Source organism: Anolis sagrei, chromosome 2 (genome assembly GCF_037176765.1).
Source record: "Anolis sagrei isolate rAnoSag1 chromosome 2, rAnoSag1.mat, whole genome shotgun sequence".
Lineage (NCBI taxonomy): Eukaryota > Metazoa > Chordata > Lepidosauria > Squamata > Dactyloidae > Anolis > Anolis sagrei.
In genome coordinates, this window is record NC_090022.1 from 78,071,161 (window position 1) to 78,088,587 (window position 17,427).

The 17,427-nt window shown below is 45.0% G+C and overlaps 1 protein-coding gene across 3 annotated transcripts in view; it reads left to right on the forward strand.

Moving 5' to 3' along the window:
* Positions 1-933: 933 nt before the first annotated feature.
* GPRIN1 (G protein regulated inducer of neurite outgrowth 1) overlaps positions 934-17,427 on the forward strand; it is a 43,495-nt gene continuing 27,001 nt past the window's right edge. Inside the window, exon 1 of one of the 3 annotated variants that reach the window (XM_060765603.2) lies at positions 934-1,041. In XM_060765603.2, coding sequence (XP_060621586.2) covers positions 955-1,041 — 87 coding nt within the window. In that variant the 5' untranslated portion in view covers positions 934-954. Of the gene's footprint in view, positions 1,042-1,252; positions 1,453-17,427 lie in introns of those variants that run through there. The other 2 variants (XM_060765605.2, XM_060765604.2) reach the window with 2 other exon arrangements.

Sequence of the window (17,427 nt, forward strand, 5' to 3'; positions counted from 1 at the left end):
TTAAAAATGATTAAAACAAATTCAAAGTTAAAAACCACAGCACCCTCTGAATAGATCTCAAGAACCTTCATCTTTAAAAACTTGTCTGAATAAAAAGGTCACCACTGGGACCACCTTGACTGGCTTGTGCCACAGTCTTTGCAGTTCGATCTTTAAATCCTCATATCATGTCAGCTTTTCCAGTTGTTTCTTCTCAATCCTGCTGTCACCTAGGATTGTAACATCAACAATCCATACTTTGTTTTTAAACAGGAGGTCAGGAGTATTGTGCTCCAAAACTCTGTCTGTTCTGAATCCCTTTGGGGAGATGGTGGCAGGACACAAGATTGTTGTTGTTATTCCTGGTGACAGAATGGGGTTGAACTGGATGTCCTTTGTGGTCTCTTCCAAGTCTATAACTGTGAGACTGAGATTCCACCTTCCCACTAGGAAGAACTTATTTACCACAAAAGCTGTTCAGCAGTGGAATCCCCCAGTGGCACAATGGGCGAAATCCTTGTGCCAGCAGGACTGCTGACTGAAAGATCGGTGGTTTGAATCCAGGATAGCAGAGTGAGCTCCTGTCTATCAGTTCCAGCTTCCCATGTGGGCACATGAGAGAAGCCTCCCTAGGCAACGTCCTTGCAGACGGCCAATTCTCACACACTAGAAACAACTTGCAGTTTCTCAAGTCGCTCCTGATGCGGAAAAAAAGCGCAGTGGGATATGCTGCCTGGGAGTGTGGGGAAGTCTCCTTCTCTGGAGGCTTTTAAGTGGAAACTAGATGGCCATCTGTGAGGAGCCCTTTGATTGGGTGTTCTTGTGTGGCAGAATGGGGTTGGGTTGGATGGCCCTTGGGATCTCTCCCGACTGTGATTCTAGGGTGAGATCCTCAGCCTCTGGGCTCAAAGAGCTCTCTCTCCCTCTTCCCTTCCTGCAAGCGTCTTAGCTCCAGCATGTGGCCTGGGGCCTGAGATGTGGCCGCGACGTGACGCCTTTCTCTTTGAGAGTGGAGTTAGCCGACTTCCCTCGGAGGGGGAGAAGGAAAGGAGTCTCCGGAAGGTGCCTTCGGGGTTTTCTTTTGGAACAAGGGGAGAGAGAGAGGGAAGGCAGCTCAGTGGCCAGGTTCCCCTCTGCTTCTGTTCCGCCAGAGAGTGAACCAAAGGGGGCTTCTGGAGGGGGAGGGCAGCCCCTCGCGCCACCCGTGGGCAGGTCCCTCCCGAGCCCCCGCCTCGGCAGAGCCCAACCTCCTTCCTTCCCTCCCTCCCTCTCTCCTCCGTTGCTGGGAGCCTGGCTCCTCTCCTCCTCCTCCCCCCCTCCCTCCAAGGCGGACGCCTGTCTCTCCCCACGCATGCTCCCTGCCTGCCACACAGCACCTGCGAGAACCGCGCGGGGAAGGAGCAGGCGCCTCTTTCGCACTCGGAGCCCAGCCGCCGCCGCCGCCGCCGCCGCTTATGACTCGGGCAGGTAAAGGTGGGTTGGACGGGGTGCGTGGGGAGGGCATCCCCGCCCTGGAGGGGGCGAGTCCGTGGGTGGGGAGGGCTTCGGAGTGGGGCGCCTTTGACCCATCGGAGCGAGCCCTCTTTCTTGCGCCAACTCCTACAGGTTGTCCTCTCGGAGGCAGCGGCGGAGAAAGAGTCGATTGTCGCACTCCACGCGAGTCTATGGCAACCCCCTCGTGTTTTTAGCAGGCAGGAAAGCACCCACCCCCACCCCAACACACACACACACACCCTACCACCGCTGTGGTGTAAACGCTTGTCTGTTCGGATCTTGTGTGTACGCCTATAGAGCTGCTGTCGCGCGTGTCTGTGCGCGCGCGTGGGGTGTTCTTTTGGGGGAAGTGGGGAAGGCTCCCTTGCCCTCTTTGTTGTCTTCTTGGGCGGGAGCGCGTGGGGCCATGTGCTGCGTGTAAGTGAAAGATAGGGAGAGCGTGGCTCTGCCGCGCGTCGTCAGCACGCCTTTTTGCCACGCGTGTTTTTCTCTGCCTTTGTGTGTGTGTGTGTATACATACACACGCACACACACACACACACACACACACACACACACAACCCCCTCGTGGCGTGTCCGTACGGGCCTTTGCCCCCGCTCCCGCTGCCACCCCCTCCCCGCGCGCGCCCCTTCCGCCCGTGACCCGCGTGTTTTCGCCGCCGCCGCCCGCCACCTCCGCCGCGCGCGCTCCATTCATCCCTTCGCAGCCAGGGCGACCCTCTTCTGTTTCCGAGGCGACGGGGCTCTGCTGACAACCGCTTCCCCGCTCCCCTATGAATCATGGTTGCTATCGTGCCTCGCAAGGCATTGTGACAAGATCCTCTCCCTCCAAACAGCGGCCGCTTGGCTCTTAAAGCAACAGCCCCCCCCCCTCCCCTTCCCCTTTCCAGTCTTTCCCAGAGCTGCACATTGTGAGGGATTGGGGGAGAAGAAGGAAGCCAGCTTGACACCACTTGAGCCGCCATGGCTCAGGGGTATGGAGTCGTGGAGTTTGTCGCTTGGAGAGGGAGACACCGACACACCAAAATTGAATGCAAAGATACAGAATGGGCGACGCGTGGCTCGAGAGCAGTACGTGTGAAAAAGATCTGGGGGTCCTCGTGGACAACAAGTTAAACATGAGCCAACAATGTCATGCGGAGCCAATGGGATTTTGGCCTGCATCAATAGGAGGATAGTGTCTAGATCCAGGGAAGTCATCCTACCCCTCCATTCTGCCTTGGTTAGACCACACCTGGAATACTGTGTCCAAATTTGGGCACAACAATTGAAGGGAGATGTTGACCAGCTGGAATGTGTCCAGAGGAGGGCGACTAAAATGATCAAGGGTCTGGAGGACAAGCCTTATGTGTAGTAGCTTAAAGAGCTGGGCACGTTTAGCCTGAAGAAGAGAAGGCTGAGAGGAGACATGGTGAGGGCCATGTATAAATATGTGAGAGGAAGCCACAGGGAGGAGGGAGCAAGCTTGTTTTCTGCTACCCTGGAGACCAGGACGTGGAGCAATGGCTTCAAACTACAGGAAAGGAGATTCCACCTGAACATTAGGAAGAACTTCCTAACTGTAAGAGCTGTTCAGCAGTGGAACTCTCTGCCCCGAAGTGTGGTGGAGGCTCCTTCTTTGGAGGCTTTTAAACAGAGGCTGGATGGCCATCTGTCAGGGGTGCATTGAATGCAATTTTCCTGCTTCTTGGCAGGGAGTTGGACTGGATGGCCCATGAGGTATCTCCCAACTCTATGATTCTATGACACGCTCTTTGGCAGAGAAGGCAAAAGACCTCCTAAAACTACAATTCTCAGGATTCCCTAGCATTGAGCCACCCTCTCAAATTGCATTAATTCTATGCTGTACCTGCACCCATTGTCCTAGTTCTCAGGTTAGGGTCCAGAATTGGGGAGAAGGATTAGACGTCTCAAACCTTTTGCTCGTTTCCTTCACATGGGGGCCCTGGGATGCTTGACTTTGTGGAGTCTTGTGTGTGCCTTTGCATAGGTCCCAATGTGACAAGCTTGCACCTGCTTTGGAGTCATCAAATTGAAGAGATCCCTAGGCCTATGCCCCATTCTATTGTGGAAGGCTTTCATGGCTGTAATTACTGGGTTGTGTGGGTTTTTCAGGCTGTATGGCCGTGTTCTAGAAGCATTCTCTCCTGACGTTTCACCTTCCCTTGAAAACGGTTCGGAAATTCCAACTGGTCCAACAGTCGGTGGCCAGGTTGTTAACTGGTGATCCTTACAGAGAGAGGTCAACCCTCCTGTTTAAGGAGCTCCATTGGCTGCCGTTCATCTTCCGGTCCCAATTCAAGGTGCAGGTGCTCACCTACAAAGCCCTAAACGGTTTGGGACCCACCTACCTGCGTGACCGCATCTCCATATATGAACCCACACGATCCCTTCAATTATCTGGAGAGGCCCTGCTCACAATCCCACCTGCGTCGCAAGCGCGTTTGGTGGGGACGAGGGACAGGGCCTTCTCTGTGGTGGCCTCCTGACTCTGGAACTCTCTCCCCAAGGACATCAGACAAGCCCCAACGTTGGCAGTCTTTAGGAAGAGCCTGAAGACCTGGCTGTTCCAGTGTGCCTTTCCAGAATAGGAAACTCCTAGCATCATGTCCCATATGCACTTTGTTAGATATTTAGGATTGTCTGCACATTGCACCTACCTCCAAAAACCTCTACATTTCACCTGTCAAGTCCAGCACTTTTAAAATTTTGTCCATTACATTTGGCCCGGCATTAGGTTTTAAATGTGTCATGGTGTCATTGTTTTTAGTGTTTTATTGTTTCACTTGATGTCTTATTATTTGCCTTATGAGTTTTACTGTTGTATTCGTATACTGTTGTTTTGTTGGTGGCCTTGGCCTTTGTAAGCCGCATCGAGTCCTTCGGGAGATTTTAGAGGGGTATAAATAAAGTTAATAGTAATAATAATAATAATAATCTATGGCAGGCATCCTCAGAGGTTGTGAGGTCCTCCTGAAACATCTGGAGGGAATGCTTCTAGGACATGGCTATACAGCCCAAAAAACCTACAACAACCTAACCCCAATCTGCCATACACAATCAAAGCACCCCTGACAGATGGCCATCCAAGTCCTGCTTAAAAACCTCCAAAGATGGAGACTCCACCAGACTTCAAGACAGCCTGTCCCACTGCCAAACAGCTCACACTATCAGGAAGTTTTCCCTAAGGTTTACATGGAATCTCTTTTCCTGCAAGTGGAAACCGTTGCTGCATTGTGCCCTAGACTCCACAGCAGGAGAAAATAGGCTTACCCCTCCTCAATGGAACACCCTTTCAAATATGTAAACACTGCTATCCTGTGCCCTCTTAGAATAATAGATTCATTGAGTTGGAAGAGACCTCAAGGGCCACCCAGTCCAACCTGTAGCCAAGAAGCCTCCTTCCCTTCAGGAAATTCCACTGCTGAACAGCTATCACAGTCAGGAAGTTCTTCCTCATGTTCAGGTGGAATTTCCTCTCCTGTAGTTTGAAGCCATTGTCTCCAGGGCAGCAGAAAACAAGCCTGCTCCCTCCTCCCTATGACTTCTCTTCACATATTTATACATGGCCCTCATCATGTCTCCTCTCAGCCTTCTGTTCTTCACACTAACATGCCCAGCTCTTTGAGCTGTTCCTCATAGGGCTTTTTTTCCAGACTCTTGATCATTTTAGTCGCCCTCCCCTGGACAAATTCCAGCTTGTCAAAATCTCCCTTCAATTGCGGTGCCCAGAATTGGACACAGTATTCCAGGTGTGGTCTGCATGACTTCCCAGGACCTAGACACTAGACTCCTATTTATGCAGGCCAAAATCCCATTGGCTTTTTTGCCACTGCATAACATTATTGGCTCATGTTTCACTTGTTGTCCATGAGGACTCCAAGGTCTTTTTGACACGTACAGCTATTGCACCAGGCGTCCCCCATTCTGTATCTTTGCATTTCATTTTTTCTGCCTAAGTGGAGTATCTTGTATTTGTCCCTGTTGAACTTCTTGTTTTCTTTTCTCTAAGCTAAACATGCCAAGCTCCCTAAGCTTCGCCTCCAAACCACTGATCATTTTGGTCACCTTTCATATTCAGCAAAATAATGGGTTTTCAGTCATCCTTCAAACTCCCTTACAAGATATGATTGCCATAGATGAGAATGGGATTGGAGGCTGAGAAAGGGCCACATCAGAGTGATATATAGTGGATGTTTAGCGTAGAAACGTGGCCTGAATTGGATCCAGGGCTCCAGAATGGACTGAGAAAGATTTCTGTCTGACTCACTGGCTGGAGAGTTGTAGGTCTGAAGAAGATATGGAGCTGGACTCATGGTCTGATGAAGAGTGCTTCCTGATGCCCATTAGTGAATGGGAGTTGAACCAGGGGCTTCTTCAGCATCCTCTTCCAACATTGGTGCCTTCAGACACATATCAGACTACAATTCCAATCTTCAGTATTCTGCTATGACTGGGTTGTAAAGGCTTTTCTAGAGCTAACTTTGAATGTTCCTGCTTTGGATCAATTTGATTTTCCATTACTTTATTTCTTTGATTCTAAGACATGCTTTTCTACACATAAACAACTCTGAAATAGGGTGTGTCTTAGAATCATGAGTGCTTTTTTATATGTATAAATAAAGCTCTTTTTTGTTGGTGGTACTGAGATTAGTGTGTGTCTTACAACATGCTTACAACCCCCATTGGCACAGCAGGTTATACCACTGAACTGCTGCACTTGCTGACTGAAAGGTCGGCAGTTCGAATCTGAGAGCAGAATGAGCTCCCAAAGTTAGCCCCAGCTTTTGCCAATCTAGCAGCTCAAAAAAACATACAAATGTGAGTAGATCAATAGGTACCGCTCCGACAGGAAGATAACGGCGCTCCATGCAGTCATGCTGGCCACATGACCTTGGAGGTGTCTACGGACAACGCTTAGAAATGGAGACGAGCACCACTCCCCAGAAGCAGACACGTCTAGACTTAATGTCAAGGGGAAACCTTTACCTTACAATTGATGACATCTTAAAATCTATTTTTTTTTAAAAAAAAATGGACTGGCTGGCCCTTGGGATCTCTCCCAAATCCTTCCACATTCACTGGTGCTAGGAGCACAGGGCCACTGTAGAAATGGGAAAACAGTGGATAAAGAAGGCACTCTTTTTAACCCGATAGAACACCTCTCTAGGATGCACTAGGTCCACCAGCACAATTCTATGATCATTTTCTAATATAATCATTCTGGAGGATCTGTAAATGCCTAGAGAAGTGCTCTTGCCAGGAATCCCTAGGTTCTCCAACATGACTCAATACTTCTGTGCTGATCACAGCATTGCACAAAAGGACCTTAAAATTCCTGGAGATAATAGTCAAATCTGCAAATAGTAATATCTACAAAAGTAAAATCTAAACTGTATTCTTCCTGTAATCATTCTCACTTGACTGCAGGCTCAGCAGCCTCCATGGTGAACACAATTCAAGAGGTATTTGTGATGCTGGAAACTGCCTGTAAAATTGCTCCCAGCCCTCTGGTGTGGTTGGCCCCACATGTGCAATGAAATGGTCAGGATTTCCAGGCCCCCTTCTCAGCTTCTTCTCGCACTGCCTGCTAAGAATACTGTAGTTACCTTTTTCGGATGACCGCTCACAGAATTCAAACTCACTATGCTGAGTTTTTTTTAACTATTAAGGGATCACTGGCAGTCAAAATACAGGCTGTAAAATGTCCATGCAGAGGTTTGGAATGAGTTTTTTTCCTTTTTCTAAGCACAACTAGAAGGAAATAACTCAGCATACTTAAGGAGGTGTAGGGCCATTGCACCGGCAATTTTGGGGAGAAAGAATGAGGATAGATTTTCAACACAGATGTCAGATAAGAACTAGTACAACAGTACTCTTTATTAATTAGATACTTATTTGTAATGTTTTTGTATTGTAGTTTAAGCTCACACCAGTCACAGAGTAAAAACTTAAAATGATAAAATGTAAAATATAGTGAATTTAAAATAATTCACTGTAGGAATATTGTAAGAGATTACAGCCATTAAAAATCATCACTATATAAAAGACAGCTCAATTAGAAGCAGCTTGAAACACCCAAGTCATTAAAGCTCAGGGAGTGAGGCTTGTGTACTTCCAAGGTATGAGTTTCTGTGAAGATTGAGCCAAGATAACAAACAGTTTCTTGCTTCTTACCAAATTAGCAGATTTTATCTAACTCATGGCTCTGTCAACAGAACAGTGAAGCCACTGGATATTAGTCTAAATTTGTAAAAGGAGTTTTCTAAACTGCTGAATTCTATCCAAAAATAAGTTTAGCACTATGGACAGCTCCTTTTAAAGCCTTGGTTAAATCCAGAGAGGATTCACTACCTGAGTGACATCAGAAGGACCAGCGGCCACAGATCAAACCACAAGACAACATCCAGAGAAGATGTCCCATATGGATGCAAGTGGGCCTTTAAGTAACCTGATCACAATCCAATTAAGGATTTCGAAACTAGCAGTTATTAGGCCGAGAAATACCCTGGCAACAAGTGCAACTTGAGGATGTATGCAAAAAAAAAAAAAAAGAAGAAGATTTTGCAGAGGCTTTTTGTGTTCCTGCACAATTGCCTTGGTAACTCTGATTTATCTATAAATTGCATCAGTCACAAACGTATAGGGATGTTAGATTTTTGAAGGAAGGAATGCTGTTACATGAAGGGTTTCAGGCCCATAGTCCAATTTGCCCTATGCCTTTTCCTGTGTCTCACCAACAATCACCAAGCATTTGGTGCCCATTTAGAATAGTTCTCATTTTAGGGGTTAGTGCCCCATTTTAGTTTTTTAAGGGAGGAGCAGGTCTTTCCATAGGAGTTCCTATAACAATCCCGAGACACTCCCACCTCTTTTGCTTATCAGTAGTGTCATTTTGGCTGTATAAGAACCCATATTCGGAGACTGGGTTAAGTGTTAGTATATTAGCTGGCATCCTAGTAGTGACATATGCAAACGTAAGTCCATCTTATGCCCGGGTATGTCCTTTTTTGTCATTGCAGAGACTGATATTGTCTTCTACCCCTTGCAAAGTACCCCTGAGATTCACCATGGGGGCACAGAGGGATCAGGGAAGGGTCTGACTACACTCCAAATGCAGATGGATGACATTGTCTACTGGAACCTCATCAGATTTTGGCAGAAAGGATTAGCAGTCTGTGTCTGCCTATGGAGATATAGCTATTGGGCAGTTGCTTCTCTGGTCTCCCGTTCCAGCCATAGAATGACTGCTCAGAGTACTATCGCAGAAAAACTGAGTCCTGAGGGTGGGGACTGAGGAGCCGTAGCAGAGGTCTGCCTGCAGAACCACAGTTGCTGGGTCTAATCCCAATAAGGTCTGACTCAGACCAAACCTGGGCATACCATTCAGCTCACCAAATTGATTACCGTTGGTCAAGCTGGCTGGGGCTTTTGGGAGTTGAAATCTGACAATAACTGGAGTCTCCTTGTTTGAGAATCACTGCTAGATTCATAGGTAGCCTAAATATCTACTTTCCTCTGACTGACATATTCAGGGATTGCAGTCTTGGCAGAAAAGGGCAGGTACATTTTGGTTCTTGCCTCACTGTCATGCTCTGTGCTAATGGTAGCTGATGACAGTGGGGCTTGCATATGATCTGAATAATTTAGCATAAGCCATAGTCTTTTTGCTCGCCAGCTCTCCGCAAACATCTGGAAGGCGGGATGTGCAGGGAAGTCATTGCTTATGTGCTTCTAGATAGACAATCCAAAATGACAGTTGCTTCACATGGGAAGTGATCCAGAAAGCCTGTTTACTCTACGTGTTGACATAATTTTCCATGAAAGATGAGGGATTTGGCTGATCACAAATGTTGTGCACTAGCCATTGTCAAGACTAATAGGATCAGCAAATACAACAAATAAGATTTTGCATTCCAATAGCTGAAGATAACAGAATATGCAACTGAAGCTTTAAATAAGGGGGTGGGGTGGAACCTTCATTCATCCAGATGTTTTAGGTTTCACTTCTTTGGCATTTCTCCTGCAAGTTGGGACCTGAAGTCCAAAACATGTGGAGGGTCAAAGTTTCCCACTCACAGATGGAAAGATGTTTGTCTCCTTGTGATGTTTGTAGGTTACAGGCATGACCCTGGTTTAGCTTACTGTTTGTATTCTGTACTTCCTTATTTCCTTTTCTTGAAAGAGGGAGATGTTTTGAATCCTGCCTTTGAGAGCCACTTAGCTCTATATAGAGCAAAAACAAGACAGGAGGGGAGGCTTGGCTTGGCTTGGCTTTTATCTTTTACTTGCTTCCTAGTTGATGAGGCCAGGGCAAAGGTGACTGAGCAGCCACAAACCTTCTTTTAAGCTGACGACTGAAGTGGCAGGCGCTAGATACGCTTCGGGCCTTATTTAATGGGCAAAGGGAATTGGTTGTCAGTTCCACAAATGTATGGGTCCTCTTTGACTGCCTCAGGGTTGATTTTAGATGCAGCCCAGCAAAAGGGGTGGGGTGAGGAGTGGAGAAGGAGCGTTGGTGTTGTGCCCATTGCAGGTACTGTGTTCATCTCATGCCCTGTTTAAATGACAGCAGTCTTACCACATCCTATCACTTGCCTCCCAAGCGGAAGCTCTGTGCAGTTTTATTTGGGAATGGGAGCGTGCTGGGGTTTTTATTTTCCTCAAAGAAAAAAAATTACAGGCCGTTTAGTTTGGCTTATGATGGAATTACGTAACCCATATATTTCCATCTGCATGACAAATGTGGTTGTTGATCAAGCTTGAAAAAAAATCTGCACATAATTTATGTGCCTGTAGATCATTTTTACTAATCTGCCAGCTCATGCATACCTGTGTAAGTTGTTTGTGACTTAATAGGAGAACTAGCCATTGGTTTTGTAAAATTCCTCTTACTGCTGACTAGGGCCCCTTCCACACAGCTGAATAAAATCCCACATTATCTGCTTTGAACTGGGATATATGGTAGTGTGGACTCAGATACCCCACTTCAAAGCAGATATTGTGGGGTTTTCTGCCTTGTTATTCTGAGTTATATGGCTACCTGGAAGGGCCCTTGGAGGCAACTCTCATCATCAGTGAGCAACAGTGTACCTACTCAGAAGTAAACCCCATTTTGTTCATAGGGACTTACTTCTCGATGTGCCTAGAACTGAATTTCAAAGCTGTCCACTCTTGAAAACCAAGGAAGAGAGAAAGAAAGGGGGAAGAAGGTGCTTTGACTGCTGTTCCACTTTCAAATGTTTTGTTACAATGGAAGAAACTAATACCCAGCCAGCATTATAAAAACCTTTTCTCTACACGCTGCCTCAGACATTTTCGCCTCTCACAGCTGATTCGATTCACAAGGACAAAGGGAAGATTTTCCATCCACTTTCTGAAGGCTCTGACCAGGAATGTATTCTATTTAACTAGGCAGGGATTGTTGCAACTCAGGGGTGTACACAGAGAAGAGATGTTTTGGCACACAGTTGGGGGATGTTCCAGGCTCATGAAATATGCAGTGTTCATATCAGTTCTGCTTTCAACACCTTTCCATTTGTACAAAAACACAAGCAACACTTTTGCTTAACTGATTGGAATAACAATGCCCAGTACTTTTCAGTCCAAGACTTCTTTTTCAGTCCCACACACTTACCTGACAAAGAATGGAGGGCAACAAGTATGTGCCAGACAATTAGCCAGTAAGGCCTGGTAGTGGAATGCAGAGGAAATTAAGATTCTCAGAACCAATCCTACCATTCAACAGAGCAAGTCACTTGATAGTGTGGCCATCAACAGTAAAAACGGTCCCCAGTCTGTAATAGAAGAGGGCTACTAGATAAAATCAGAATTCCGGTTTGTTTTTAGAGCAGGGTAGCTCTAATGTGTTCCAGGTGGTGCTGAAGTACCAATTTCATTGTGCCTTACAACTGGCCAGAACACAGCTGGAAAACTGGAAGTCCAATAAATTCTGAAGGGAATTGTGTTATCCAATTCTGACAAAGGCTGAGCTTCCATACCAAAAATGTCTCTAAGTGGTTTTTTTTCATGTCAGAAATGACTTGAGAAACTGCAATTTGCTTCTGGTGTGAGAGAATTGGCCATCTGCAAGGACGTTGTCCAAGGGAAGCCCAGATGATTGATGTTTTACCATCCTGTGGAAGGCTTTTCTCATGTCCCCACATTAGAAGCTAGAGCTCATGTTCCTCGGATTTTAACCCCCAACCTGTCAGTCGACCAGTCTTGGTGACACAAGGGTTTAGCCCATTGCGCCACTGGGGGCTCCTGTGTCTCTAAGGTACTAGTGTTGCTTGAATATTGGCCCATGCCCATTCCGGCTGTTTTGTAATATTATAATAATAAAACTTTTTTTATAGACCGCCCTTCTCCTCGGGGGGACTCAGGGCAGTTTACATGCAAAGAAGGCAAACATTCAATGCCCTAAAAAGAATACAATCCTCTCAAAATAATACAAAATAATGCACATAACTGTGAACTTGCATCAAAAGAATTAACCTCAAATGAAAAAATGCAAATAAACAAATAAAACATAATTAAAATAAACATTCAAATATATACCCTGAGGAATTTCTAGGAGTTCATTCAGACTTGGGATAGGCACTTATGGTGATTATTATTTAGCATCACATGAGATGTACTTTGATGTCAAAGGGCTTAAATGCACTAAAAGAATGAGATTCTACTATTTCTTGGAAGCTAAGCAAGGACAGCCCTGGTTAACAATTGTATGGGAGACCATCAATAATACCAGGCACTGTAGGCTATATTTCAGAGGAAGGAATTGACAAGACCACCTCTGAGTATTTCTTGCCTAAGGAAACCATGTGGGATTCATGGGGTTGTCATAAGTAAATGGCTGACTTGAAGGCATATATGTATACACATACCTAAAAGATACTTTTGAAATTTGGCAATTTTTATCACTATTATGAAGGAGAATTAGGGTACTAAAGGACCTGGGGGTGGATAGGGAAAGTGGGTATTTTTGCATGCATGTATTAGGGTGAAAATTTCAGATGATTTTCAAAATCATGCAAAATTCAAAATAATAATGGGAGTTCAGTAACCACCTCTGCTCTTAAGAATTAATCTTACTGAGGACTAAGAATGCTGTGCTGTTATGTAGCACTGTTTCCTCTTTGCTCCTCCCACCCCTTGGGAGCATCTGTCAAACCTTTGGTTATCCCATCCATATTTTATTCTGTTTTCCACCTAATGAGGCTTTCTTGAAGGCAGCGTCACAACTTAATGTTTCTGGGTCCCATCAAATTCATCTGGGTGAGGAAAAGCTTCTGCTTCTGTCTCAACCCTTAAAGCAGTTTTCCCAAATATAGAGGGTCCAGCAGACATTTTAGACTACAGTTCCCATCAGCCCTACCCAGCAAGGACAAAGATCTGGTATGAGGAGAATTATAATCCAAACAACTGGAAGGCATCAGTTTGGGCGGAGATGAGTCTAGGAATTACACTGGGGCTGGGCCATAGTGGTCTCAATATCTTTTCTATGGTTTCTCAGAATTTCTCTTCTCCAAATGCTGCTGAAATTCAGTGACATGTCTCTAAAAGCTACTAAAGCAAACATTTTCCAGTTGTTTTAATGGTCTTTTGGGGTTTGCTGCCCAAATTTTCCATTGAATTGATTTACCTCTCCCTCTATTTAGATCTAATATAAAAGGTGTGCACACACACAGACACAGTCATCATTTCTAATGTTGGGACCCTGTCCTTTTATTATAGTAATCAAGGAGACAGTCTTCAGCTATGTTTATTCCTATAAGTATGTAGCTAGTGTAGCTCATAGATATGGAGGTAGGGCTCAAGTCTGATAGATTCCATGGAGATAGAGACTTAGCTGTACTTGCTGGGAATGATGGAAGTTGCAGTTTAGCACATCTGGAAGGTGCAAGGTTGGAGCAGGCTGTAATAAATGGACAGGTCTGTATTGTAGGTCACCCATGACCCGACCCCCCCACCCCCACACACACATTCTTTATGATCTGAATGCCTCCAGTGGCACCTATACAGCTTCAACAAGTAGATCTACTCAAGTCACCATTTAATACGTAGGAATAATTTTAAATGTGGAAAAAGAAGGCTGAATGAAAGGATTATACTGATCCAGATGAGGGTCTGGAAGCAACCAATGAGGATTAAGTCCTTTGCCATGCATCATGGACCAGATTTTGACCAGCAGTTCCCCCACTTACCATTTAATTTTAAATTGTTATTGTTTATTCGTTCAGTTGCTTCCAACCCTTCATGACCTCATGGGCCAGCCCATGCCAGAGCTCCCTGTCAGCTGTGACCACCCCCACCTCCTTCAAAGTCAAACCAGTCACTTCAAGGATACCATACATCTTGTCCTTGTTCAGCCCCTCTTCTTTTTTTCCTTCCATTTTCCCCAGCATCATTCTCTTCTCCAATCTTTCCTGTCTTCTCATGATGTGGCCAAAGTACTTCATCTTTGCCTCTAATATCCATTCCTCCAGTGAACAGTCGGACTTTATTTCCTGGAGTATGGACTGGTTGGATCATCTCATGGTCCAAGGCACTCTCAGAATTTTCCTCCAACACCACAGTTCAAAAGCATCTATCTTCCTTTGCTCAACCTTCCTTATGGTCAAGCTCTTGCATCCATAGGTAACTGCAGGAAATACTATTGCTTTAGCTATACGGACCTCGTTGCCAGTGTGATGTCTCTACTTTTCACTATTTTATCAAGATTGGTCATTGCTCTCCTCCCAAGAAGTAAATGTCTTCTGATTTCCTGGCTGAAGTCTGCATCTGCAGTAATCTTTGTGCCTAGAAATACAAAGTCTGTCACGGCCTCCCTCTATTTCCCAGTTATCAATCAGTCTGGTTGCCATAATCTTGGGGTTTTTTATTTATTATGATTTAATTTTAAATTAAATCATAATAAATAAAATAACTCATCATATGGTTCTAATTACATGAATTGCATTAAAGGATATCATATTTGTTTGGCTCTAAAGTGAATCTCATTTGTCTTGCCAAAAGTTCAGACTGGTTTTTTTTTTTAAAAAAATCCAGATCTAAATGCAATTATTGCCGTTAACTAGAGTAGAGCTATTAAATAATGAGAACTCAGTAACACTCATATAAATTCAGTTAATTCCGTGGGTCTGTTACCTAGGACGACCAATTGCATTTCGTTCTAGAATAATTGGGGTTTGATACATTCACGCTGGTGAATAGACTGGTCATATATGCTCAGCTGATCACTTATTAGGTGCCCTGGAGACTAGGACTTGAAGCAATGTGTTCAAATTACAGGAAAGGAGATTCCAGTTGAACGTTAGGAAGACTTTTCTGAATGTAAGAGTTGTTCAGCAGTGGAACTCACTGCCTTAGAGTATAGCAGAAGCTCCTTCTTTGGGTGCTTTTAAGCAGAGGCTGGATGGCCATCTGTCAGGGATACTTTGATTGTGTTTTTCCTGCATGGTAGGGGGTTGGACTAGATGACCCCTGTGATCTCTTCCAATTCTATGATTCATTATATGATTCTAACTAAGCGTGTTACAAGAATGCTATTGCAGCTTGAGGTATGCTTTCAAGTTGTTTCTGACTTAATGTGATCCTATCACAGGTTTTTCTGGGGTTGAGAATGTGTGACTTGCCCAGGGGTCACCCAGTGGGTTTCTATGGCATAGTGAGGGATCAACCTCTGGGTTTTCAGAATTGTAATCTAACACTCGGGTCACTGTATAATTTCTGGGTAAGTATGGAAATTGTGATAACTTGTCTACTAATTCTGTAGAAGTCAGGGATATATCTAAACAGCATAGCAAAGTATCTCTCACTAGCTACCCAATGCTTGCAGACTTCTCTAGATGGGAACACAAGGGCCTCTGTAGAGGGAGAGTAAACTGTGGAGATTCATGTTCAGGGCCTTAGCCATGAAGTTGATCTATCACATCAATCTTGGATTGATCATCTTTATATGTGCAGGTACAACTGCACCAGGAGCTCCAATTTTGTTTGCTTTGCATTTAATGTTTGTTATAGTCCCAAGTTTCAGGGACTCTGCAGATAGGTGGCTTCTTTTGGCTGCAATCATAGGGCAAGCCACCTGTCAATTATAGTTAGGTTCTCTGGTCCCGCCCCCTTTTTTGGGTTTTTGGAGGGAATAGGAGCCAGTTTGAGTTCAGTCCACACAGAGAAGCTTTCCATGCAGGACATAATACCAAGAGCTCCTGTAGAAAGCTTCATCTTCTACAGCTTGGCCGGGGTTATACAACCCACAGCTTGGCCGAGGATCATACAGCATTACAGCTCCTTTGCTGAGGGAATCCGGTCCCACAGCACTTCAGCCAGCCATCACGGAAACCTGAATTCTTTTCCCCCTGGAAGTCTACAAAGCTCTGCTTGGTAAGGGTCGCTCGCTGAAGCCAGACGCAGTTGGTACCAGGTGCAGGAGCTCCACGCCAACAGAGGCAAGTACAGACTGCCCAGATTAGAAGTTAAGGATTTCCCCATTAGTTAGTATACAATTATGAAGATAGTGCCTGTTCCCCGTGGACAAGATTGAGAGAGAGCCAATAGACCGTTAAGAAAGCTTTAAAGTACCTGTTTGTTTTCATCAATAAAGAACTTTGTTGAACCTTTAAGCAATCTAAAGACTCTGTTTTAAGGAAATCCAAGGGCCTTTAATCTGAGGCAGCCCCGGCGTCCCATTGGGCACACAGAATTTATGTCCTGTCTACAGTCTTATGCACAGGCCCAGCATGCGACAGCACATTATAGGAATCATAGAGTTGGAAAATACCTCAAGAGTCATCCAGTCCAACCCCCTTCCATGCAGAGAAACACTAGCAAAGCACCCCTGACAGATGGCCATCCAGCCTCTACTCAAAAAGTTCCAGTGAATGAGATTCCACGTTGTTGTTTGAACAAAATAAAACAGGTATATATGCTGTTTTGATATCCCTGAAAGAAGGATAGAATAAAAATGTACTAAGATGGTTTTGTTTTTGTTTTGTTTTGGGTAGTTAATATCACTGTCTCCCACTAATGGCTGCCTTGTGTGTTTTTGAGTTTGGTCCCAGATTTCTTGGTAGTGATCTTCATAATGTTTTGGCTTTAAAGAACATTTCTTTAGATTTGACTGATGCAGTGAATATCGTTGACTGATCAGATGTCTAACTTTATTAAGATTCAAGGGCTGCAATTCCCATGCCACTTAGGGTCGGTGTAAAGTCTGCTGAAATAAGAGGCTTGCCCTGGATTAATTAGCATGGCAGTGCCTGTGTGTCATGGGACAGGCTGTGGCCTCTGAAGGCAGAAGCTAATACCTTGGGAGGAATCCTGAAATTCCTGGCTTTCTTTGCCCTCCCAGCTTCCCCTCTTTTAAAATCAGAGGAATTTTAATCTCTTGTTTCAGATGCAAATCTGGAAATACTCTTCAGCATTTGCTTTCAGAAGCAGTCTCACAAGTGACACAGAATCACACACAGGGAAATGAATTGAGCTGGTAGGAGAAGTAGAACTCTCTCTGTCTTTATATATCTCCTTCACCACCTCACAGCTTTGTATGTTCTATACAAACCTTCTTAACAATGGGCTGTGGTTCATTGGAGCAGTATTTTCTATGAATTCAGCAGGTCTCGGGTTCAATCTTTGCCACCTCCAGTTAGAAGAGAAGCTCTGAAGTACTGCTCATGGACAATACAGGGCTAGATGGATCAGGTATCCCAATGCTCTGATGCAGTTAGGTTTTGTGCAGAGCATTTATTTTGTCCCCTTGAAGAGCCTTCTGAAGCAAGTATCTGGCTCTTCTCTCAGCCAGAATTGGTCCCTAAACAGCCTGCAGTTGATGTGTGCCTTCTGGTTTCCTTGGCAATGGCTCCACCCACATGGCTACACTGCCAATTGAGATGCTACTGAGTATTGCTAGCTAACATATTTTCATTCTGGCTGGGATCTACTGTACGT